This window comes from Carettochelys insculpta, chromosome 6 (genome assembly GCF_033958435.1).
Source record: "Carettochelys insculpta isolate YL-2023 chromosome 6, ASM3395843v1, whole genome shotgun sequence".
In the NCBI taxonomy this organism is placed as follows: domain Eukaryota; kingdom Metazoa; phylum Chordata; order Testudines; family Carettochelyidae; genus Carettochelys; species Carettochelys insculpta.
Genome location: NC_134142.1, coordinates 10,388,143 through 10,413,401, shown reverse-complemented (window position 1 = coordinate 10,413,401; position 25,259 = coordinate 10,388,143). Strand labels below are relative to the sequence as shown.

The window sequence follows — 25,259 nt, the reverse complement described above, 5'->3', positions numbered from 1 at the left end:
CGTTCTGGTGGAAGAGCCATTGAACCCTATCTCCCTTGGCTTCCCATCCAGAGGTAACCAGGTAGGAGACCTGTATTCTCATTCAACCTCGGAGACCTGCTGAGCAGCTCAAAACCTTATTGATCTTATGCCCACAGGAGATCCTTGCCGGCCTCCCAGACATCTGAACTGGCACCGCATCTGGTAGCATCCAGGCGAAACCAGCCATGCTCACCTCGGCACCAAGCATCCTGGCACTGATCCTTGTGGGATCAACACTCAAGAAACAGCTCCATCAGACATCCCTCTCCTCGACAGTGAGCCTTGGCACTGCCTGGGTCATCTCCATCCAGCTCCTCAACTGATTTTCATTGTTCCCCACACAGGTCATATAGTAGCCAAAACCATTCCCGGCAGCGATTCCACTGCAGTACACAATACTGTGTTGGGCATCAAACCAGTTGTACCTGCCACTTCCATTGTCACCATCACAACTCACCGGGTACCAACTCCTGTACTGCAGGGACACACACACACACACACACACACACCTCCTCAGCTGGTCTGATGGATGCTGCTGTGAATCATTCCAGTGCATGGTAGGCCTGCCCAGGTCCGGAATACAAATAGGAACCACATATCTTGAAGAACTCCCATTCCAGGTAAATAACCTCTTTTCAGATTGTGGATCCCCAGGGAGTCTGCAGTGATGCTTAAGATTTCTGAAGGGGTCCACCCCACCACTGGACAATTTTTAGGGGTCTAAATGAAAGAGGTTGAAAACCACTGAACTGGACTCCTCCCAGCCCATGTTTTTGTTTTGAACAACCACTGTAGAGCCTTAAACCTCCTGTAAGCCTGGCCTGGCCCAGACATGCCGACTGTAGGACCATCATCTTCATAAAACAACCAGAGGTGGAACAAGGGACAGGGAAGAGAATCCATTCACACACCTCTCCTTCCACCTGGCAGAGACCTACTGCCTACTCCTTGCAATCTGTAAGTGGGTGCCCAGCTGCAGCAACAGCTAGCAGGGAGCTATTGAAAGAGTTGGCAGGGACTCTGGTAAGACACCAGCTGAATGAAATTTTGTTATTTTCACCCCACCCCCACCTACACAGACACACACAAACAAGTGCCAACCCCCACACAAAACTCTGTCCAGTGCAACTCAGGAACACTATGCCAGGTCCCCCCCAACTATCAGCACACGGTGAGCCTGGGAGGGCCGAAGGGAGGCAGGCAGGAGTGGCCTGTCCCCGCTCTGCTGAATGGCTGGACTACGGTGCACTCTGCTCTTGACTTTGCGTGGGCGGGACCTGCAGTCCAGGAAGCAAACCCAGGCCCTGCTGCTGCACGTTGTGTACCCGGCAGGGCTGGCAGAGCCGAGGGGACGCCGCTGCCCGTTTGCGGAGCGCTCCGGGCGGTTTGCAGCGCTTGCGAGGTCGCCCCTGACTCGGCAGTGCTCTCGAGCACAAGATGCTGACCGGGGGGTGGGGAGGGGGTGAGCACTTCCCCAGGGTCACTGCACTGGGACCGCCAAGCCCCAGCCGGGGAAACCAGCGGCAGGATCCGGAGCCGGCCTGCCCGAGGCGCAAAGGCCCCGGCATAGGCGCGCAAGGCACAACACGCCCCCTCCCCCGGGAGCGGAGCGGCGCCCCACCTAGAGTACCCGCGGGACCCTCCCGCCACCCGGGGCGGGGCACCTGTCGGCCAGGCGCTGCTTCCGCCTCCTCTATTCCGCGCGCCCTGATCCTCTTATAGGCGGCCGGGTTGCGTGACGCACGGGTCGGGGCGCCCAATGGGAGCGGCGCGGGCCCCGCGACGGGAGCCGGACGCGGTATAAAGAGCAGGACAGCGCCGGGCCGGGCTCGTGGAGAGTTCGAGCTGTAGAGCGTTGGCCGGCGCCGGACGTGGGGGACCCCGGCTGGGCGCACGGACTCCCGCCCTCTGCCCGGGCACGCGCACCCTCCCCCCGGGGCGCGGGGCATCCCCACTCCTCTGGGACTCCCCCGGTCCCGGGCCCCCCTTCCCCTCTGGGGCGCAGGGTCTCCGCACGGGCTGCCCCGGTGCACCCTCCCCCGCGGCGCACAGGGGCCCCCCGCAGTCCCGCCACCCCACCGGCCCCCTCCCGCGGGGGGTCGCGCGATTCCCCCCCCCCACCCCCAAGTCCCGGCAGATGGAGAAGGGGAAGCTGGGGCCGCTGAGCTGCAATGGCTACGCGCCCGAGGAGAAACCGCAGCCGTCCGCGCCCGCTCCCAGCCGGCCCCCGGAGAAGCCCCGCTACGCGCCGGGCCCCAGCGCGCCCTCGCAGGAGAGCTGGAAGGAGGAGCGGACCCGCAGCGAGGAGGATAACGAGATGAACCTGCCCAGCCTGGCCGCCGCCTACACCTCCATCCTGCGCTCGCTGGGGGAGGACCCCGAGCGGCAGGGGCTGCTCAGGACCCCCTGGAGGGCAGCCACTGCCATGCAGTTCTTCACCAAGGGCTACCAGGAGACCATCTCAGGTAGGCGGGCACAGGGAGCCCACCCCCTCCCAGGTGTGGGGAGTACCGGGGTGCCTCTCATCAGCTTGCCGGGAGGATTCGGGTATCCCCCAAACCAGGACACCGGGTGGGTGCTGACGGTGGCTGGAGCCCGCGGAGGTGCAGGGCTCTGGTCCAGCAGCAGGAGGGCTTGAGAAGATGGGTGGGGCTGATCCACCCTACAGGACTGTTCTCGGAGGTTAGGGCAACAGAGTGCCCCTGGAAAGGCAGCATAAAACTTGTGTTGAATCCAGAAACTTTCCTTCACTTAAGCATTGATCGTCCATTGCTGCCTAAAGCAATCCAGCCTCTAGAGTCACCACTCCTCAGCCTGTCTAGAGGTGAGGACATTCAGCAGAGTTGCCTTCAGTGTTTGACCCATGATGGAATCAAATAGGATGTTCTCTGTCTGCACCTGCCCCACCCCCCACCAGCCATCCACTCCAGAGTTCACTGGGTATTACTAAAGAGAGTGAAATAACAGCCCTTTGCATCACTGAAGGAAACTCCACTCTTGAAACATATTCCCTGCAATAAACCTTCAAACAAAATCTCTGCTACTTCCTGCTGACTCAAACAGCTGGCAGAGCTCTGAACTACAGAGTGGGGAAACTCCTGGGGTTGGTCTGGGGAAGGATTGTCATTTTGGGCCTCTGATTTCCTGCATGCTCTTAGTCTGTGGGATGCTTTAAAAATGTCTCCTTCCTCTTATCCGATATACCTCAACTAGAAGAAAAAATTGTACAGCTCGCATGATGCCAGGAGGTGTTGGCGTAGGTAGTGAAAGCAGTGCCTACCCTGACTTGAATGAAATAGGGTATATTCTAGGGTTACCATATTTGACCTTTCAAAAGATAGGACATTCCTGAGAGAGTGTGTATCTGTATCAGTATCTACCCAGTTATCTTGTATTAATGTACAAGATATACTACAACACATTAATAAAATTTGATTTGGTGGATACTCATACAGATTTCCTCCCTCTCAGGGGTGTCCTCTTTTTTTAAAAAAAAATATATATAATATATGGTAAGCCTAGAATATTAACCAGGGTGGCAAGCAAGCCTTGAACACTTTCTGACACTTTCAGTTTCCAAGCCTTAGGTAGTGTGGGGGTTTTGTTTTGTGAACCCTTGTGCGCTTTGTAAAGCCTTTTTTGCTCAGTTGTTTGATCCTTGTGTGGATTTTCAGGCTTGCTTATCAAACTTGAGGGGTCAAACAAGTTGGAGTAAGCAACTTTGGTATAAAGCTTCCTTGATCTTATTTTCCTTAGAAACAGTTTACAAACTGAAATCTCTGATGTAATTTTAATTATGGTCTTATTACTGCTCCAATTTAGTGCTACTTTACATTGAATTCTCAAGGGTGTAGGCAAGAAACAGTGTTTACCCTTTAAGTCCCTAATTTTGTAAGCTATTTGTAGCTAAATTTTGCAGCTATCAACTTTAAACTCAAACAATGCTGGCTGAGCAATGCAAGGATGACTTCCCCCCCCCCCCCCAACTCACCCTCTAAACTCTGTTTCTAGAGGGAGTTTTACAGTGCTGATATCATGTCTAGATGTAGGGCCCTAACCTGACTGGGGACCCTGAATGCCACTTTAGCACAAACAATACAAGGGTTTTAAAACTCCCTTCTGCTCACCACTCCCAAGTGAGTACAGGGTAGACTAGCAATTTCTGTAGGATTCAAGCTTCGACTTTTAAAAACGCCTTGTGATTGTGTAGGACCAAATATAAGCAAATGCAGCTTTGTCTTCCTGAATCTCCGGTTCCACTGTATGCTTTTGTTCATAACACAATCAAGCAGCAGCACTGTGAAACTAACAAGTTTGTGGTCGGCTTCACGACTGCCATCCACAGTCCAATGGCATCAGTGACACAGCCGAGATTTGTGCCGGCGGCATGCTGTTGCTGAATGGAAATGCTGCGCTGCGGAGGCAGCAGGTACCGGTATTTTTTGCAAGGAAGGAGAAACCGCAAAAGAAGCTGGAGGAGAAAAAGGAAGTTTCCACCGCTCCTTTCTTCTCCCAGCCCCATTGCTGCTTTCGTGGCAGGGAGGGGACAAAAGCCATCTCCTCCCTTCCAGTAGACAGAGGCGCAGGGAGCCTTACAGTTTTCAGAGCAGAGAGAGGTAATTAGTGGTGCATTGAGGCATGTGTGGATGTGCAGCACCAATAGAAACATGCTGCCTGCGATGTGTGGCTGTGGGAGCTCTGCAAATCAGCGAGGTGGCATCTGAACCTCTTGTGGGCAGCTGCCCGAGGAAGACCAGGACTTTAACAGGGTTCGAAAAAAGAACTAGGTACGCTCATGGAAGATGGGCCCATCAATGGCTGTTGGCCCGGGTGGGTAGGGTGTCCCTAGCCTCTGTCAGAGGTTGGAAATGGGTGATAGGGGATGGATCACTTGATGATTACCTGTTCAGTCCCCCTGGGATACCTGGCATTGGTCCCTGATGGAAGACAGGACACTGAGTTAGATGGACCTTTGGTTTGACCCAGGATGGCTGTTCTTATGGACAGTAATTGCACTCAGTTAACTAGGTGAAAAGGAAGCCACACTAAAGGGTCAATACCTCCACACCCTCCTCTTGCCCACAGCCATGTGCTGCATTAGGCTACTGCCCTTGTTTTCACTAACAAAATATTTCACACTTGCCTTTCACCACTGCACTTAGACTTTCAACTTATTGTTGTCTGTTACACTTTTCAAACTTGCGTGTTGAAGGGTGACAGAGGTAGCCCAGTTAGCCTACATTCTAACAAAACCAAAATAGCAGTCATGGAGCACCTTAAAGACTAACAAAATACTTTAGTAGGTGATGAGTTTTTTGTGGGGCAGACTCACTTCTTCAGATCTGGAGATATGCCATTTCCAGTACAGCACTGATGGTTTTAAATGACCTATCGCAAAGTCTGAAACAGTGAGTCTGCCCCACAAAAGCTCATCACTTTAAAGATTAACAAAATAATTTTTGAGGTGCTACATGACTGCTTGTTTGTTTTTTTTCAGACTTAACTTTCTATCCATAAATTTACACAATGCCTCTGCACCTCTCCCTGGATGAGGGTTCAAAGAGTTAGCTAAGAAAATGTATAGATTTTAATTATACATGTATAATTTTCCTGACAGTCTTTCTTATTCTGTAAGAATACTGCTTAAGCAGAAAACAGAGGTTTTATTAATAGAAAGTGTGAAAGCCTCATATCTACAGCTATCTATAATTTCTTCTGTTAAAAAAAAAAAGGGGTGGGGTGGGGGTAGTAAAACTCTGTCACAAATAAACATTTATTGGTGTGCTAGTCCTGAATGTTGAGTCCCCAAGCAATATTCCCTCTAATCTTTTCCAGCCATGTGTGGAATAAATTTTTATTTGCACTGAGACTTGTGTAAATATAGTATGAAACACCAACAGAAACAAACCTAGCCGATCAACTGGACAGCATTTAATCTCTCCTGAGCTGCCACAGAAGCCCTCAGCTTATAGGGAACTCTGTTCCTGAAAGAGGTGTACAGATGTGGGTACTCGCTTACTGCAACTCAAAAGCAGCTCAAAAAGAGCTGGTTGTTAGGAGCAGCAAGGTGGAGAAAGAAAAGTCTGGTCTGCAGCTCACTTCAGCACTCCCCATCAACTCCTAATTTTCCTCTTCTCACCTTGCCTTGTCCTGGTTGAACCTCTCTAATCTGGAACATTCTCATCCAGCCACATCTCTAATGTGGCATGATTTTAGTTAACCAGATGACCACTTATCACAGGGGTGGCCAAGCTTCCTGCAGTCCCATGAAGTTTGTTTACAGCCACCAGTCCTGGCTCTTAGTGTTCTTTGCTGGTATTTAGCTCTATTTTACCCCTAAATGTGCTCTAAGAGCCTGATAAGCAGTGGAAGTCTTGGTAATGCTGGCAGATGGCATTGACCTCCCATGGTCCAGCAGATTCTCTCATCTGACACTGGTTAGGTCACGGGGTGACAGACTAGAGGGGTTCAACCTGTAGATGGTTCTCATTTGTCTGGTGATAGAGCCCCAGTCCCTGGCCACCATGTGCACTCAACTGAGATGTCCCATGGTAGCCATCTGCCTGCTTCTTCTCTGTGCCAATGTCTAACCCCCTTCCCGTGGGAGACATCCATGGGAAATGACCTGATCTGTAGCTCATTCCATAGTGTTTCAACCCTGCTGTGCCCCCTGCACCCTTGTGGCTGCTGTTAGGCCTCTTAGTGGGCTGTCCCCTACCTCCATCTAGCTAGCACCTTACAAGGCCGTAAAGTCCCAGCACTCTGCTCCTGAGCATGCTCTCCTGGGGAAGGTGGCGTGGCCAAAAGGAGTATAAAATATTAGTTCCCTGCTGCTGACTCTTGAGATCCAGGAACTTTCTCTATTACAAGACCCAACCACTTGCCTTTGGGCATCAGTAATAACAGGTAATGTTCCCTCTAAGCTTTTCCATCTGTGACTGCAATATGTTTTGTTATGTGCACTAACACGCGTGGATGTGCACACTGCATACAACTGTCCTTTTACAAAGCTCACATGTAAGTGTATTTGGATTGTTTAATGTCACCTACCATTAGTATTTTCAAAGCTTGACTCTTGCAAAGCAGAAAAAGGTTCTGTGATTTTTTTGGCCTCTTCTGTTTCTTTAGGGTGTGTAAGAAAGACCTGAAAGGCCTTAAGTATTTTTCTGCTTGGAAACTTTTTTTCTTTTTTGAAAGAGCAGACATATTTAATCAGAGATACACATCTCTTAGAGCTGGAAGGGACCTTGGGATGTCATCTTGCCCAGTCCTCTGCTCTCTTGGGAGGGCCAAGGCCCATCCCTAACATCTGTTTGCCCCAATCCCTGAGTAGCCTCCTCAAGGATTGAGCTTACAACCTTGGGCTTAGTAGGCCAATGCTCAAACCACCATGCTATTCCTCCTGCTGCTTTTGTTTGTTGTAACACAAATGTTGATAATTCTGGAGTGGCTTGGGAGCCATTTACCCTTAACAGAAAGCTTTGTGTGAAGAGCTTTCTCTCCCTCTCACTACTTGCTTTAGCAAACTGTTTAAAAAAATATTGGCACCCCCAGGATAAACCTATCCCACTCTCTAGAGTGGTTCATGACCGGGAGTGCCAGCCTCAGGGCAGACTTCCAAAAACCCGAACAGGTGCTCTGAACGGGTTGCATATTCTAGAACTAGATTTTGCAAATCCAGTCACAGATGTGAACTCCTGACTCCCTTTCCCAGTCTGACCATGGAAACATGGGCAGCCCTTTGGGCCATGCTGGTCTATCTTGCCTCCCAGGCCAGTGGGATTTAGTGATAGTTGTCTGCCATAAGTCAGGAAAGATTCAAGTTGCTTCCTGTCCCATGAGACCAGTCTGTTACTCCAAGCAGAGCCGTCCTGCTCGTAGGATGCGGTGGGCAGCTGCCCTCAGGCCCTGTGCTTTTGGGGGCCCAGCAGTGGCTGTTGCAACTGTCCTATGGCCAGGAGGGATTGGGGTTTACTTGGGAATGAAGGCTGGGCGCAGTGGAGGCAGGAGGGGTCACTGCCCCCCTAGTCATGTGGCCGGTGGGAGATCAGCAGCAAACTCCACTCCAGGCCACCCACCCTGCCTGCTGTATCCCACTTCTCTGCAGCGGTGGGAAACAGAGCGCTCGGCTTCCTGTTTCTGTGGAAAAGTGGGAGTCAGGAGCTGGCTGAAGAGGCAGCGGGGGTGCATTTCCCTGCTGCTGCAGCGCTAGACCCTGTAATCCCTCAGCACCATTGCTTGAGGGAGGGAGCCAGTGGCTCCAGGGTGGGGCAAGGGAAGGGGTGCGGCCCCTGGTGTGGCAGGGTGGTTGCCCAGATGCTCCACTTGGGGCAGTGAGAGGGTGAGCGGTTACCCCAAGTCCCACCTCCCCAGACAGCCCTGACTCCAGGTCAACCGGAACCTCCAATCTCATTTCAAATATGACGCCTGTAGCCAACCTGACAGTAAAATAACAAAGGATCTATTAGCCAAGAGAGAGAAATTAGTGGCATTCACAGGTTAAAGCAGGCAAACATCTATACGCCAATGAGCTACTGCCTATATTTTTAAAAGGTGACAACTGTAGTGGCCTTTCTGCACTGAATGTCTTCTGGGGCTAACCCACGCTTGTCCTGGAGCTCTCTGCTTCCATTTCCTAGCTCCAGCCCCGTTAGAGTCCAAACAGCAAAGAGAAAATGTACTCCTGTCCCTGTTTTATCTGCTTCGTCCAGCAGTCACAATGAGGGGATGGGCTTATTTGCAGGTGCCAACTGAACCTCTCTAGTCTGGCACTCTCAGGACCTGACTGGTGCTGAACAAGAAAATTTTCCAGACCATGGGAGGTCAATATTGTCTAGCGGCACGACCAACACTTCCACCGCTTACAGGACTCTTAGAAGACATTTAGGGGTAAATTACAGCTAAATAACAGCACAGAACACTGAATGGCAGGACTGCTAGCTGTAAACAAACTTTCTGGGACCACAGAAAACTTGGCCATCAAGCTAAGTGGTCATCAAGCTAATTAAAGTCATGACAGATTATGGATGATGCTGGAATTTGGAAAAGGGAATTTGGAAATGGCAGAGATGTTTAATGATTTCTTTGTTTCAGTCTTCACTGAGAAATCTGAAGGAATGCCTGACATAGAGAATGCTAGTGAAAAGGGGGTAGGTTTAGAAGTTGAAATAAGAGAAGAACAAATTAAAATTTACTGAGGAAAATTAGATGTCTGCAAATCACCAGGGCCTGATGAAATGCATCCTAGAATCCTCAAGGAGCTGATAGAAGAGGTATCTGAGCCTTTAGCAATCATTTTTGGAAAATCATGGGAGATGAGAGAGATTCCAGAAGACTGGAAAAGGGCAAATATAGTACCCATTTATAAGGGGAACAAGAATAACCTGGGAAACTACAGGCCAGTCAGCTTAACTTCTGTGCCAGGAAAGATATTGGAGCAGGTAATTAAAGAAATCATCTGCAAGCACTTGGAAGGTGGTAAGGTGATAGGGAACAGCCAGCATGGTTTTGTTAAAAACAGATCATGTCAAACCAATCTAATAGCTTTCTTTGATAGCATAACGAGCCTTGTGGATAAGGGAGAAGCGGTGGATGTGGTATACCTAGACTTCAGTAAAGCATTTGACACGGTCTCACATAATATACTTATCAATAAACTATGCAAATACAACTTAGATGGGGCTACTATAAGGTGGGTGAACAACTGGCTGGATAACCGTACCCAGAGAGTAGTTATTAATGGTTTTCAATCCTGCTGGAAAAGTATAACTAGTGGGGTTCTGCAGGGGTCTGTTTTAGGACCGGTTCTGTTCAATATCTTCATTAACGATTTAGATATTGACATAGAAAGTACACTTATTAAGTTTGCAGATGATACCAAGCTGGGAGGGGTTGCAACTTCTTTGGAGGATAGGGTCATAATTCAAAAGGATCTGGATAAACTGGAGAAATGGGCTGAGGTAAACAGGATGAAGTTTAATAAGGACAAATGCAAAGTGCTCCACTTAGGAAGGAACAATCAGTGTCACACATACAGAATGGGAAAGGACTGCCTCGGAATGAGTACAGCAGAAAGGGATCTAGGGGTTATAGTGGACCACAAGCGAAATATGAGTCAACAGTGTGATGCTGTTGCAAAAAAAGCAAACATGATTCTAGGCTGCATTAACAGGTGTGTTGTGAACAAGACACGAGAAGTCATTCTCCTGCTCTACTCTGCACTGGTTAGACCTCAGCTGGAGTATTGTGTCCAGTTCTGGGCACCGCAGTTCAGGAAGGATGTGGAGAAATTGGAGAGGGTCCAGAGGAGAGCAACGAGAATGATCAAAGGTCTAGAGAACATGACCTATGAAAAAAGGCTGAAAGAATTGGGCTTGTTTAGTTTGGAAAAGAGAAGATTGAGGGGGGACATGATAGCAGTTTTCAGGTATCTAAAAGGGTGTCATAAGGCAGAGGGAGGGAACTTGTTCTTCCTTGCCTCTGAGGATAGAACAAGAGGCAATGGACTGAAATTGCAGCAGGGGAGGTTCAGGTTGGACATTAGGAAAAAGTTCCTAACTGTCAGGGTGATCAAACACTGGAACAAATTGCCAAGGGAGGTGGTAGAATCTCCATCACTGGAGATATTTAAGAGGTTAGATAGGTGGCTTTCAGGGATGGTCTAGAAAGTGCTTGGCCCTGCCATGAGGGCAGGGGGCTGGACTCAATGGCCTCTCAAGGTCCCTTCCAGTCCTGCTCTTCTAAGATTCTATGGACGAGAGAGTGGCAGACGAGGAGGTTCAACCTGTACCACCCTCATGGGTGTGAGAGGGCCATTAATTCTGTACTGTGTTGTTCCCCAAGGCCTGTTTAGTTTTGACAGCACTCACTGGGTGGCAGACCATCCTTCCTCACTGGGGCCAGCTTTACACTACAGACCCATATCAGTGTAACTACGTTGTTTCGGATGTGGAAAAATCCCCAGACTCAGACTGACTATGCTGACGGCAGAAGCTCTCCTGTCGGCACAGGTGCATGTCCATTACAGAGTTATAGTCGGCCAGCTACAGCCTATTAAGCGTAGGGCTGCTCTGAGCCGACGGGTTCAGAACAGCCATTTTTACAATTATAAAGCAAAACTTACACGCTGCCTTAGAGCTGGGCTTCAGGCATCACACGTGAGATTGAGCATTCTGGAGAATCTAAACATTCTTGTAAATCTAACAGCTGTCGTGGATAATACTAACACACAGATGATGGTCTGGGTTTGGGTGATGCCAGCAGTCCTGGCAGGAGCTGGTCTGTCAGTGTCATGATTATTTCCCCTCAAGAAATCAGGTTTCACTTCCTTGGTACCAGTCATGCGTTAAACCTACTATTTGTCTTCATACATGACCTGTTCCAGGGAGATGAGGCGTGGCTTTGCAACAATGTAAGGAGGAGAAGAGAGCGCAAGAGCACAGTTGGCTGAATTCAAGCCTGTGTAAATCATAAGAGAAGAATAGAGCACAGGTCAATGTTTTTTGCCACATTATAGGTCACCTTAGGGCTGGTTTGCACTCCATGGTGGGATTGATCTAAGTCCGGGACTCCCAACCTATGTGTCGCAATTCGATTTGATAAAGGTTTCCAGCTGGGTGGCTCCGAGCTGCATGTGGCTCTTAAAGGAGCCATTTACAGCTCCTGACACTGCCACCTGACTCCTCCTCTGGCTCCCAGTCCCTGCCCTGCTGTGCTGAAATAGAACTCAATTTAATTGGTTTAACAGCCAGAAAGAGGGATCCCACCTAGAAGCCAATTAAATTGAGTCCCTTTTCAGGGTGGTAGGTGGGGGAAGGGAATAGGAGGGCAGGGGGGAGCTGGGCAGACAAGGAGGTGGTGGCAGCCAAGTGAAGGAGCAGCAGGGGGCAGCAGTAGCCGCATGGAACTCCTGTGTGAGGTAGGTGGGGGGCTGAGAGAGGTTTAAGCCTGGAGATGGAGGGCGGTGGAGAAGGGACTCAAAGCCAACCAGGGCTCTGTGCCCCAGCTGGCTCCCAGCTGTGGGGCTGCAGGGGTCCACCCTGCCCTGTCATCTGGCTGGAGAACCCATGGCTGGTGCTGCTGGCCAGGGCACCACACCCCAGCTGGCTCCAAGCTGCGTGTTGCAGGGGTTACCCTGTCCCCTGGCCAGGGATCCTGCAGCTGGCACTGCTGACCAGGCCTCCGTGCCCCAGCTGGTTCCCAGCCATGGGGCTGTCAGGATCCCTGCCCCAGTTTTTGGAGATCTTGTGGGACAGGCAGCCCTGGCTGGCTATCCCACGGATGGGGCTGCCTCTCCTGCATAAGTTTTCCAAAGATCTGGCAATCCTTGCTGAGAAGGATTTGATCCCAGGGGTGGGTGGTGGTAAGGGGACCGAGAGGGTTTTAAGCTGGGGGGCAGGAGGGGGTAGTTGTTTTGGAGTTGAGTGGGGTTTAAGTTGCGGGGGAGGGTGCATTTTTCCCAGAGGAGACCCTCCCCCGCCACATTTGAAATTGTCTTGAGTCGCAAAGTGTTCTTGGATTGTCAGAATGGGTCCCTGTCTCAAAAAGGTTGGGAACTGCTGCGTTAAGCAACTTTAGCTGCATGAATAGCATAGTTGAAATCAGCGTATTTAGATCCACTTACAGAGGGGTCTTGGCTGTGGTGTGTCAACAGGAGATGCCCCCCCATCAACTCCCCTTCTGCTTCTCATTGAGGTGAAGTACTGGAGTCAATGGGAGAGAAATCATCAGTCAATTTGCACATCTATAGAAGACTCAGTAAATCAGCTCCCTGGTGCATTGATCTCCTCTGCCCCATTGATCTAGCCACTAGTGAAGACAAGCTCTTAGAGCGGTGGTGTCCAAACGCCAGACACCTAATGGCCACATGCCCCTGCAGCCAGGTGTCCTATACCCCTCTTGCACCTGCAGCCAGGCACCCTACTCCCCTGCCCCCGTGACTCACCAGAGTTGCTGCCAGAGCTGCACAGCCCCGAGAGCCGTGCAGAGCCTGAGCCCCCAAGCCCATTGTTTGGTGCCAAGGAGCCGCCGCACCACCCCGCTGAGCCATATTCGCCACAATACGCTTCCCCGTTTGCCACAACTGTCTACATCCCATGGGCACTTTGGGAGTGATCGTAGATGTGTGTCCTGGCCTATTATATTACACTTGTGTTAGGTGTTTCTGTTCTGCCATCATATTATTAGACTTCGGTTGGCAAAAGAAGAATTATAACAAGGACCTAATTTTGATTCTGGTTTCTACATCTGCTCTTGGTTAAGAGTAAACGATTCTATACAACTCACCTGTCTTAACATGGTCTAGAAATGGGCTCATGTCTTATCTCTGACTTTTTTCCAATGGTGTGAAGTGAAATCCATGAAGAGCAAATACAGAGATATGAACACTCTGATCCACAGCTAGGGAAATTGCTGTCTGTAGAGAAATGTTTTCTTCAAACAGATGTCCTGTAGCAATCAGGATCAGATAGAAACTGAATTTTTTTAATGGTATCTTAAAGTTAATTCATTAAATAACGTTTCCCACAAGACTTAGTCCACTAAATGCTTCTTGGAATACATTTTATCTGGAAAATCGTACATTTAATTAGGTTTTCCATTGGGAAAAAAAAAAGTAAAGTTGGGTAATTTGTCAGTAGCTGATTGTCTTTAATTCAGTGGTTCATATACCTGTCAAAAATTCTTGTGTTTGTGGGAGAAGATGGAGTCTTTTTATTACTTAAACTTTCTAGGAGGCTAGTAACAGAGATGTAGCCATGTTACTCTGTATTCTAACAAAACAAACCAACAGTCTTGTAGCACTTTGAAGACTAATAAAATAATTTATTAAGTGATGAGCTTTCCTGGGACGGACCCACTTCTTCAGATCAAACTCAGGCAGGGCACTTAACGTCCCTCACCCTCCGTTCCCCCTTCAGTTACATGCATTTGATTTGTTAGTTTTTATTGCATTTTTTTTTTTACTTCTGTGCTATGTATCTGAGTCTGGATTGGAATTGCTATGCATCTGAAGAAGTGGGTCTATCCCAGGGAAGCTTATCACCTAATAAATTATTTTGTACTTTAAAGTGCTACATAATTGCTGGCTCGTTTTTCCGAGGAGGCTGTCTGTCAGGCTGTTAAATTATCAAACCTTACCAAACTATACAACAGTGCAAATGTATGAAAAAGCACACTATAAATGAACGAGAATAAATTAAAATTGTATATGGCTACCAGTAAATTCTAATTAGAATTTGGCAAATCTGAAGATTTAGAAATCAGTTTTGCTAATCTCTCTGAAACAGTGAGCGTTCTGAAATGGTGAACTTTAACCAAGCTAATTTTAAAAAATGAGCTGTGTGTGACTGGTTGGTTCTTGTCTGGCAATCCCACAGCAAGAGGGAAACCAGGCATTTGTAGAAGGGAAAACATTTGAGTGTTGTAGTGCTCTGAATAAAACACAGCAAAAAGCCTTGCACGCCAAAAGGTGGTGTATTCAGTTTGTGCCTCTGCTAATGGCAGTGTTTACATACTCTGCTGCCTCAAAGGTGGTCAATGAAGAATCTTTATTTGTAGTTAAAAATACTTTGACATACAGTTGCAAATGATTTTTAGGTTAAATTGTTCAATAGTCCTGCTTTCCTGCGCATCTGTTGATAGTTCAAATTGCAACACTTGTGTGTGTTTTTTTTTAATTTAATCCTAATTACTCACTGATTCTATGCTGTAGAATTCTCATTTTGAAGCAAAATCAATACCATCTGGGGTTATGTCCAGTACCAACAGACTAATGTCCGTCAAAGTGTGTACAGCTTGGATTTCTTGGACTTTTGGAGGAGAGTACTAAACAAATATCACCTGGCTGCTGTTTTCCTCAACCTTTGTCTGGGGATTTGGTATTGTAACTGGTGGCTGCCGAGGGGCCAAACAGAAATTCCTGGAGCTCAGCCGGTTTGCTGAGAAGCATGCCCCCTAAATGTCACCACGTAAAAATAGAGGCTCTGCAGCTTAAACAGACAGTTTGAGCAGCCAACCCCCGTTTTTTCTAAAAGATGGTGGGTTACTCATTCTTCTTCTGTTCCTGGAGACAAAAGATGTATTTCTAGGACTAGGCCCACAAACAATCCAGAATTAAACATCATTTGTAATGTACTAGGCAGATCGAATAATGCAGGTTTTCAAATGCTGGTTTTCACCCAGACTTACATTGTTTACAAAATCTGTAAATTTGCCAGGGTGCTATGATTTTATTTTGGAAGCCATTAATCTCCATTAACTTCTCTTGGGGGGACTCATTCCTCGTTGGGCATGGTTATATAGTAGAATCAAATTTCCTCCCCCAGGGACTATTGTGTTAAGATTCTAGGCTTTTTAAATTCTTTTTCCTCACTATTAATGATGCCTCAAACTAAACTTGCTTGGCAAAACTTCTTGGGATGTTAGAGATTTCTGTGTATGAGGATCCTTTCCTCTCATGCTGCCTTTAGTCCATTGTTTTAAACTAATCTCCCATCTCGAGCTCAACTTTTAATTGGTCCCATGATATTATGGTAACATTATGAAAACCTTAATGGAAATCTTGATACAGTTTAATGAGTGTCTATATAGTCCTGCTTTCCCTCCTGTTAATAAACGTATCAGTAAAAGATCAATTTAAGAATTTTGAAATCTTAGTTACACCTGAGAATCGGTAATAGCTGAGGTCTTCACGTGAAAAGACTCCATTCTCATACCACATGCAGAATACATTTCTAGGAAACCAAATATGTACAAATGCCATCCTATGTTCCCTTTTAATACATCAAATAGCTATACTATTATTCTGCAGGCTTTGCTTTTGTTAACTGGGGCAGGGTGCAGCCCTTATTCCTGAAACAATTCTATCTGGCATTGAGCAGACAACTTTCTAGTCCTTGCCAGAGGTGATGACAGAGAAACTTTGTGCACCTTGCACATATTTCTTCTGATAAGAATGCTACAGAGGTCTTTCAATCTGGGTTTGATGCCTGTTTTAATTCTTGTATTGCTTCCTTTTTAATTTTTTCTGTTTAGCTAGGAATGCTTTGTCAATGCTTCCTTTAAGTTGGAACCGCTTTCCTTAAAGGTTTCATGAAACTCTGCATCCTCTGGAATCCCTTCTTTCTGAAAATGTAGGCCATTAAAATGCCATAACAAAATTAATTGTATATGGCTGAGAATTATTACTGTTTAATCTGTTTCAGTAAATATAGATGTAGGACTCCTGACCTCTTACCTTTTTAAGTATTGAAAGCCACTAACGTTTGTGCCTTGCTTGTCAGTAATGTTTTCCTTAACTGCAGTCACTTCCTAACACTAATATGTGGTTGAAGTGAAGATTTCAATCTTGGAGGGGCTTTGTTTGCTACTTTCCCAACAGCAATTAATGTAATTTCAGGCTGCTTCCGAAACCCTAGTTTCAAATCAATATGGCTGGTATTTCTACCCACGCTCAGGACAGCTGCATCTTGTGCATATTTTTTTTTTTTTTAAAGTTTAACATTCCACATCATTGAACACCATCAAACCTTAACCCCTACAGTTTGGCCAGCATGCCTCAATGGCGACCTGTACAGACCACACCTCTTGGGATGAAGGTCTTTCACACTCCCCCCTTAGCCTCAAAGGGGGTGTCTGCACAGCAAAGATATTTTGAACTGGCAGCTGTTGTTTGGAAATAATTTCAAAATAGCAGTTGGCTTATTTTGGAATAGGTTAGAGAAATGTGCAGATACACATCTCATAGAGCTGGCAGGGACCTTGGGAGGTCAAGTCCAGTCCCCTCCCCTCTTGACAGGACGAAACACCACTCTTCTTATTTTTTAAAAATCTATTTGCCCCAGATCCCTAAGTGGCCCTCTTGAGGGTTGAGCTCACAATCCTGGGTTGAGGAGGCCAATGCCCAACCCACTGAGTTATCCTTCCCACCTAGTGATTGCACCCAGAAAAGCACTTATTTTGATATAGCTATTTCAAAATAGGGGCTGTTTCAAATAGGCTCTATTCCCTGTCTAAATAAGCCATAGTGTACCCACTGGTTCTATATCAAAGTAGGCTCTATTGTGTGTAGATGCTGTATTTCGAAATAGCTCAGTGCTATTTCGAAATGCATTTTCTGGTTAGTAGCATGAGTCCAAAATCAGCTATTCCAGAATCTCTCTTCCGGAATGTCTTATTTCGGAATAATGCTGCTGTGTAGACCTACCCTAAGATTGTTTAAACAGTGTCTATTGGATGTGGGCACCATCCTCAGTCCAGTTCCCGTGACCTGAAGGTGGCACCTTGCCAGGCTTTAATCCAGCCACCTGAAGAGGAGAGTGATTTGTCCATCTTATCTTATTTCCCCTGGAATATATTAAACTGACTCGATTAAAGATTCTTGTCTGAATCTCAGAATGCCTCCTAAACTCAAGTGGACTCTTCTGTGTGTGCTTCTTGCTTTCTCTTTTAGCTTCACTTTCGACCAAATGTGTGACTCACTTTGCCCGGGTCCCTTGTGAAAGAAAAATAGCACAGCCTTGCACCAAGTAAAAAATCATGCCTCTTTCTGAGCAGCCAGTTGAATGTGCTGCAGCCAGAGGCTGTCTGTTGCTTATTGTCATTTGGTAATCTGTCCCCTCCAAATACACTTCTTCTAATAGCCACAGCTTAGCAAATATTTCCCCTAGTACTGAAAACGCTTGTGAAAATGAAAGGGCCTTTTTGAAAGCGGCTTAGGTCAGAGGGAAAGCAGCCAATGAGCTTTTTCTATTTACACCATGCTAACAAACAGTCGAAGGAAACAAATCAAAGTGTCAAGTGTGTGTAAATGGGGCTGAATGCATGGCGTCGCTGTTCGCTACGCTGCTGTCATCTCTCATTCTCTCGACCTATCCAGCCAGCTGTCAGGAGATGCAGTCTGCCCCTGAGTTGCCAGAGGTGATTTTTTTGCTTTCCTGTGTCACATGAAAGCCCTGCAAATAGTTTCTATAGCAACAGGTCCTCTCTTTCCTCTGACGCAAAATCCCGAAAAGGTCTCTTGTTCCTTGTTTTCATCTGATTTTCATTTTGCTTTCATCCGCTGTTACACTGTAGATAAAGGTTTGCTTTCCCTTCTGCTCCGAGCTGCTTGTCAATGGACGCCCGTCATTAGTTTTATTACATGGCAAAGCCTCCGCAGCAGCACCTTCATTCTGGGTCAGAGGAGAAATTGCTGGGATACTTAAAAGATTACACCAAACTCTACTTCTTATGTTTGCTTAGCCCCTCCTCACCCCAGAAAGCATCTGTGTTTGAGCTGAACTGGAGCTGCTGTATTAATACAGAATGTTTGGGAAGGGTGTAAGTGTTCAATTCACTTAGCTCTTCTCTGAGTGATCCTAAGGAGCATGCTGTTTTCCTTCCCTTTGTGGCTCAGTCTGCCTTGTAGGACAGGCTGTTGAAGTAGTATGCAGCAAGCAGGTGTAGTTTGCAGCTGAGGCCCTGTAAAAAGATAGAGGACAAGTAGCTCTTTTCATCTCTCCACAGATCATGAGATGTATCTCTGTTCTCCTATCCACTACTAGAATAGATACAAAACAGAGAGGGGGGTCATACGAAAGGCTAGTGGCGTGGGTCACCAAAAGTCCTGGCGTGCAGAATTCCAGCGGAGGGGCAGAAGAGTTTTTTCCTTTGCATTTAAGAAAAGGAAGAACATGCTGCAGAAGGCAAGGAGTTGTAATCTGTATCCCTGCTGGACAGCACGTCTGCGCAATGCACTAGGGCAGCATTTCTAAAACTGTCCTGTGGAACACTGGTGTTCCACAAACAACTCGCGGTGTGCCGTGAGCATTTGGAAAAATACCCAATGGTCTGTATTTTCTGTTATTGAAACCAAATACATTGTTGCTGCTTCGCTGCTATCATATCTGATTAAATTGCCTCCTTTTGGATTTGCTGTATATGTTGCTGGTTTGTAGCGGTTTTTTTATTTTATTTATTTATTTTAAGAAAATTTTCACAGGTGTTCCTCATAAAATACTATTGTTTGGTCTTCCCTGACTTCAAAAAATTTAAGAAATGCTGCTCTAAAGAAACTGAAATTAACCCCATATTCTGGCCTTTGACAACTCTAGTGCTGTGAGCGCTTCAAGTTCATCCCATGTCCATACCTGAAACGTGTGTGAATTTTTGACCATTAATTCCATTTATGCTCCATGTTTTTGAGTAGCTGGGACTAATTTTTCTGTCTCCACGTGCTTAGTTTCAGAATAGACCTTTGATCAGTCTTACCTTTCTCCGTCCTTCCCTTCACCCTCTTTGGAACAGACAGGATAGAACTACATTAGATCTTCTAGTGCAGAATAGTGGAACGGAATAGAATGGTTACAGTTCTCTTCCAAGAGCAAGTCTGAGACCTGGCTGAATCCCTTAAGCTAGGAGGTGGGGGAGTCTACTTTTGGGTCAGGGCCAGTGCCCCCAAGAAAAATCAGTCAGGGGCCATGTGCAAGTGAGGAGAAGAAACCCCCAAAACCTCACTGACGTGGCCCCCAATTGAGAGGCGGGAAAAACGACACTCGGCATCAGGGTTCCATTCATACTCCAGCCCTTCAATGTGGGGAGGGGCGCCGAGGCTCAGGCCTTTACCCCCCTGCATGGGGTTATCTCTGAGGGGTTCAGTGTACAGAAGGGACTGCAGGAGAATGGGCTAAGGGTGCAGGGTGTGGGTGGGGTGCAGGGAGCAGGAGCGGGTTGTGAGGGAAGGGAGGGGATTGGGGGTCTGATTTGGTGTAGCTCCTTGGGGGAGCACACAGGCCTCTGTGCAGCCTTGTGCTTGCAAGCATCACCCCAACTGCTCCCATTGGCCCCTTTTCCTGACCAATGGAAGCAGTGGTGGTGGGGAAAGCTTGCAGCACTCTCCCCTGTGCTGCTGTTCCCCTAGACTGGCTGGTTGTACGTGTTGTGGTGTCAGCAGTGGGGCTCTCTCCCAAGCACTGCTGGCATCACAGTCACTGGGTGCTCATCTAGTAGGCTGGTCTCAGGAATATGCCAGGTAGCAAACTTGGCCCTCAGGCAGGTAGAGTGGCCTGCTGGTGCTGGGCTAAGCAGCATCCTAACCAGGGGTGGTGGGTATTAGAGGCAAAGCAATGCCTCCCCTGGGTCTTGGTGCTCAATCTCTCTCCTCTTCTTATCCTTATTCTGACCATTCATGCAGGCCCCCTGCAGCAGCTGCTGTGGCTTGGAGATATGTGACTCTTTCGCATGAAGCAGATCTGTTAACTTAAGTGAAAACCCTTCCAGCATGCCAGAGCTATTCGCCTAACATTGAACCTGTGAAAGTTTCATTACCACTTAATGGCTCTATTTAACAGGCATGTGCCAGCCCTATTTACTGACACAACCAGTTGTGCATTGCTGTGGCTACAGAACCTTATGTTAAAATTTGCTTTAAATACTTGATTTATGAAATCACATCTCTTAAAAAAAAAAAAAAAAAAAAAAAAAAAAAAATTCCTTGCTTGGATCTTTAGCGTATTCAGCTTTAGCCTTAAATACTTGGATCTTCAGATGTAGCTTTTTAAATAAATTCTTCAAAAGACGACCCTTACCTAAAATACACATATCTGGAAACATTTTATCAAACAACTAGTGAAATTTCTTAAACATGTCTTGTTATGAAAACCACACACAAATTAGTGTTCCCTTTTTTATAAGGCAATGAACTTTGTGGCGAGCATGCTAAACTGCTTGGTCTGATTAATTTAAAATAATGTCTTTTTTTGTTTCAATGAGTTTTATTTTGTACTAATCTGCAGCAATGGCTTCATGAAGGCTTAAGAGTATGTTTAAAACATAAAATCAACTTACAAATACCAATGAACCAAAAATAACACACAGAAGGGCTGCACCATGTATTCCATAACATTTAATGTTGTATTCAGCAGGACAACTGACTTGACCGTATGGCACAACTTTTGCAAATAAATCTCTGACAAACGTCAGGGTATATCGAAAAACAAACCCTAACTGACACTTTCTATTCCCCAATTTAGTGTTTTTAATTAAATACCTTCTGCATGTTCAGTCTTCACAACCTGGCACGCAGTGGAAAATGTGCTCCATTTGAAGTAAATTTTAGAAGAGTGTTTGTTTTATTTTCACAGTGCTTTTGCTACCGTTGGGTCTAGGAATGTAGTGGGTGAGAAGAGGGAGACTGTGTGGGGAGAGGGTGGGGCAGCAGGCAGGGGGTGGAGTCTGGGTGGAACGGATGGAGTATGGGCGCAGGCTGGGGAGCTTACCTCTCAAGCAGCAGCTTTACCTGCCACCCAGAGTCCTAAGTTACGTTCCCTGGCACCTGTTGCAGTCACTGCTCTTGGCCCAGGAGTGCTGCTCCCCCGAGCAGCATGCACCCCAACCAATCCTGCAGCTGGACTCTGAGCACTGTCCCCTCCCATCTTTGACCTCCGTCCCCTGCTCCTAATGGGGAATCCCTTATGCTGAGTCAGTGCTCCTTGCTTCACTGCTGTTGGGAGTATGGGAGGGGGGCATAGCTTAGAGGCAGAAACATCGCTGGCAAGAGCCTGCCCAGCTTTTCTGTGCCCCCGCTTTTGGCCCTGCCTGAGCATCCATGCCTCTCCCCAGTTCCAGCTCACTGCTTTGCAGGTCACGAGCCATTCTTGGGTGCAAACACAGATAAAGAGCGGAATGGCGCAAAGGCTGGTTTCCAGGGTTACCTGGGTACCACTGATAGCAGGCAGGAAATTAAAACAATCTGCGATGCAATATGTTCTCGGCACCAGCTGCTGGGGAGACGCGTGTCCGAGGAAGGCGTAAAGGCTAATGCGGCAGGCACAGCTGTTGAATTTGTACATTAACCACTGAGTCGCTTGGAGACAACAGCAAAGCTTTTAACAAAGGCCAGCAGGCGTTGGCCACCTTTAGTTCTCTCATTAGACCTGTTCTTTTCAGGGCGTGGTCTATAAGTGACATGGGCCTCACTCAGTGCTTAGTGTTAACCTGAACAGGACGGGCGTGTGAGTAGCAATTGATTGAGTTATTGCCATTAAAGGGGCCATGTGTCCTGCTTAATGACTAGCATTAGCCCCCTCCTTAGAAGCTGGACCTAGCTGCCCGAGTCTGCAGCGAAGTTCTCCCTGGCACAAGTGGAACAGATTAACTTCACCTCACTGATTTAGACAGCAGGGCACTGCTTCTCTCTGTTTGACAGGCATCACCTGGCTCTTGCTTTGGGGTCTTTTCCAATCAACATGGCTTTCCAGAGCTCTCCTAGATGCAGCGGTGCTCTGAAGCAGAGTGCGCTCCTGGCAACAGCTGGGGGAGCTGGTGTGAGATTACTTACACCAGGAACAGACTTGCCCTCCACTGCAAACAGCAGGGACATGGGCATAAAATTCTAAAGGCACCCCTTGGAATGCAAAGAGCCCAGGTATTTGACCTCTTGCTATGTGCTTTGATTTCCCCTTTCTTTTTAAAAAAAAGAAAAGCAACCATCCTCACCTTTGGGGGCAAACTTTGCAGCCCCATTGGGGTCACCATCTCTCTCCCCATTGGCTCTGCCCCATGCGATACACCAGATCATAAGAAACCAGATAGGCAAGACGGTCGGTTTCTCTTAGACCTCTAAAACCACTAGTGATCTTGCTCAGGCAGTGGCCTAACTGTGTTGCAGGGCACATAATGGGAGAATGGATGAACCTTGTCAGACTGTGAAAATTGATCTAGAAGAGGCAATTAAATACACCAAAGCATTTCTCTCCCAGCCCCCTCATCCTTTTGCTGCTGGCTTTCAAGTGTCTGGAGACCCTTTGCCTCTCCTGAACCCTAGACCCTTTAGGCCTTGCAAAGTGTGGCATGCAGGAACCTATACAATATGAGAGGATGCTTATAATTATGCCTTCTTCAGGCTGGGTTGCAATCGGCGTACAACAGGTTTCCATGACAGACAGAGGTGTGAATGTAACACACGATGTGGTTACTGATCTAGCTTTGATCAGGGTTGAAAGGCTCTATCAGCACAGGCTAGCAACTTGATTACCTCCCTGCCTTCTGGGGTGGACCACAGCTTCCCTGCTAGCCTTGGCACTTGCTGGATCAAAGCTAACTTAGGACATCTGCACTTGCTTCAGTCACTCACAGCTCTGGTTGCTGAGGAGAGATGCCCTGTTCTTTTCTTCCTAGGCTACTCCTCCCATTCCCACCAACCAGTGGATGTGTTTTGACCTCTGAACAAATTAATTGAACATTAATGACTCGTATTAAAAACAAATGGCCTCTGGTGGGTGTGATGTCTGATATTGCCCTGTTGCAGTCATAGGTCAAGGAAGCCTGTACCAATCAATCTGCCTTATGAGCCTGTGGTGTATGTGTAACTCACACACCTAGGTGTGGGTCACTGTCCCATGTAGTGGCATCTAGACCAATATACTGAGAGAATGAGCCTCTTGTACAACCTTAGCGGAGAGCCAGCTGTCTTTTAGCCCAAACTGTAGAGGCTCCTGCATTAAGCTCTAGAGATCCCAGGTTGGAGCCCACTTGTTGGTAGTTACATATAGGTTCAACTCTGGGCCTAGTTTCTGTAGTTGTCCTCATTTCCAAGAGCTTGGTTTGGCTAAGGTGTGCCTGGAGAAAGGGGTCAGAAACCAGAATTCCCCATGTGTTGTATGTAACTTATATATAATCTTCTGCAAACATTTAATTTCAGATATTCTGAACGATGCCATATTTGATGAAGACCATGATGAGATGGTAATTGTGAAGGACATAGACATGTTCTCACTGTGCGAACATCACCTGGTTCCGTTCGTTGGAAAGGTAACTACCTAACAGAACGGATACTGTAGTATAAACTAAAATTTCAATCTCTTGTTCATGTGTTTTTCTTTTTTAAAGATGTAACTAGTTGCAGCCTCTTACTCTCTAGAATCATAAAAATCTTCCAGATCCAAATTATGAAGACCGCCTTCCTGCAAATTTTACATGGATTTAAGATCCTAACATGCAGTGCTCAACCTTTATCAGTCTAATACTTGCTGGCATTTTATATCAAAGCTCTTCATGAAGCAGCAGCAAGCCTTCAGGGCAGGCATCTTGGTATTAAAACCAGCGCACCCCAGACTTCGGCTGTGATCCATTAGAGATTATGCTAACGATTTGAAAAGCCAGCCAGTGGAGATTTGTCACGGTAATCGCTGCAGAATGTGCACACCTCCATGTTAATGTGTTCTTTTAAAAGAATAGCAGGGCCTGGATTTCCAGGAGTGACTAGTGATTTTTCTTTTGGTGTCCAAGTGATAACAGCCTAAAACAGTGGTTCCCAATCTGGGGTCGGTTGACCCTTTGGAGTCCATAGGGGTATGACAGATGGACCATGGAAAAAAATAGAAGATAAATAAAAATGATCATCGCAAATAAGTTTTTTAAATTGCAAAGTTACAATCAATTATTATTTTTAAATTACTCTCTTCCAATCCCATTATTAATTGTGATCTGAAAATCTATGATGTGTTTTCCTCTCTCATTTAACAGCTAGACTTGGCTTTGATGGGAGTCCGTGAATGGATGGGGCAGTGATCAGGGTTCTGTACTAGTGCCAAGGTTGGAAATGACTGGCTTAAAAGGGTCTCGATTCCAGACACTGCTGAGGACCTGCTCTTTGAAAATCAGGCCTCTTTTAAAATGTTTCAAGTTGGATGCTAGAAAACAGCTGCTTTCCTGGATTAAGACCTTGGTCTCAACGCTGCTTTATTTTAAGTCTGGGCCAGCTCCAAAAGTACCAGACGATGGAGCATTTGCATGGCAATGCATCCCTGCAAAACACGCTTGCACTATGGTGACATGTTCCCAGTGCCTGTAAAATTCTATCAATGTCATTTGAGTTCCAAAATATAATCTCGTTAAAAATAAAATGTCTGAGAAACACAGTTAGGTATATCTCTGAGATAGCTTCATTTCGTTCTTGTGTTCGTTCCTCACTCTGCTGTATTGCTAATGTTTAAGGGCTTATCTACACTACGGGCTGGTTTGACAGGCAGTGATTGATCCAGCAGGGGGCAGTTATCACATCTAGTATAGACATGATAAATCAACTGCTAAGTGCTCTGCCGTTGACTCCAGTACCCTAGCAAAATGAGACAAGTAAGTAGAGTCGACAGGGGCTGGAGGGAGGGGATGTCAGCTGCCAATTTACCACTGTGAAGATACTGCCATAAACAGACATAAGTATGTCAACTTCAGATATGTTAGTCACATAACGGAAGTTGCTT

The 25,259-nt window shown here is 46.9% G+C and overlaps 1 protein-coding gene across 1 annotated transcript in view; it reads left to right on the top strand.

Moving 5' to 3' along the window:
• Window positions 1-1,358: 1,358 nt before the first annotated feature.
• GCH1 (GTP cyclohydrolase 1) overlaps window positions 1,359-25,259 on the top strand; it is a 39,016-nt gene continuing 15,115 nt past the window's right edge. Inside the window, exons 1-2 of the mRNA XM_074998640.1 lie at window positions 1,359-2,486; window positions 23,699-23,808. Of these exons, the coding sequence (XP_074854741.1) occupies window positions 2,159-2,486; window positions 23,699-23,808 (438 nt within the window). The 5' untranslated portion in view covers window positions 1,359-2,158. The remainder of the gene's footprint in view (window positions 2,487-23,698; window positions 23,809-25,259) is intronic.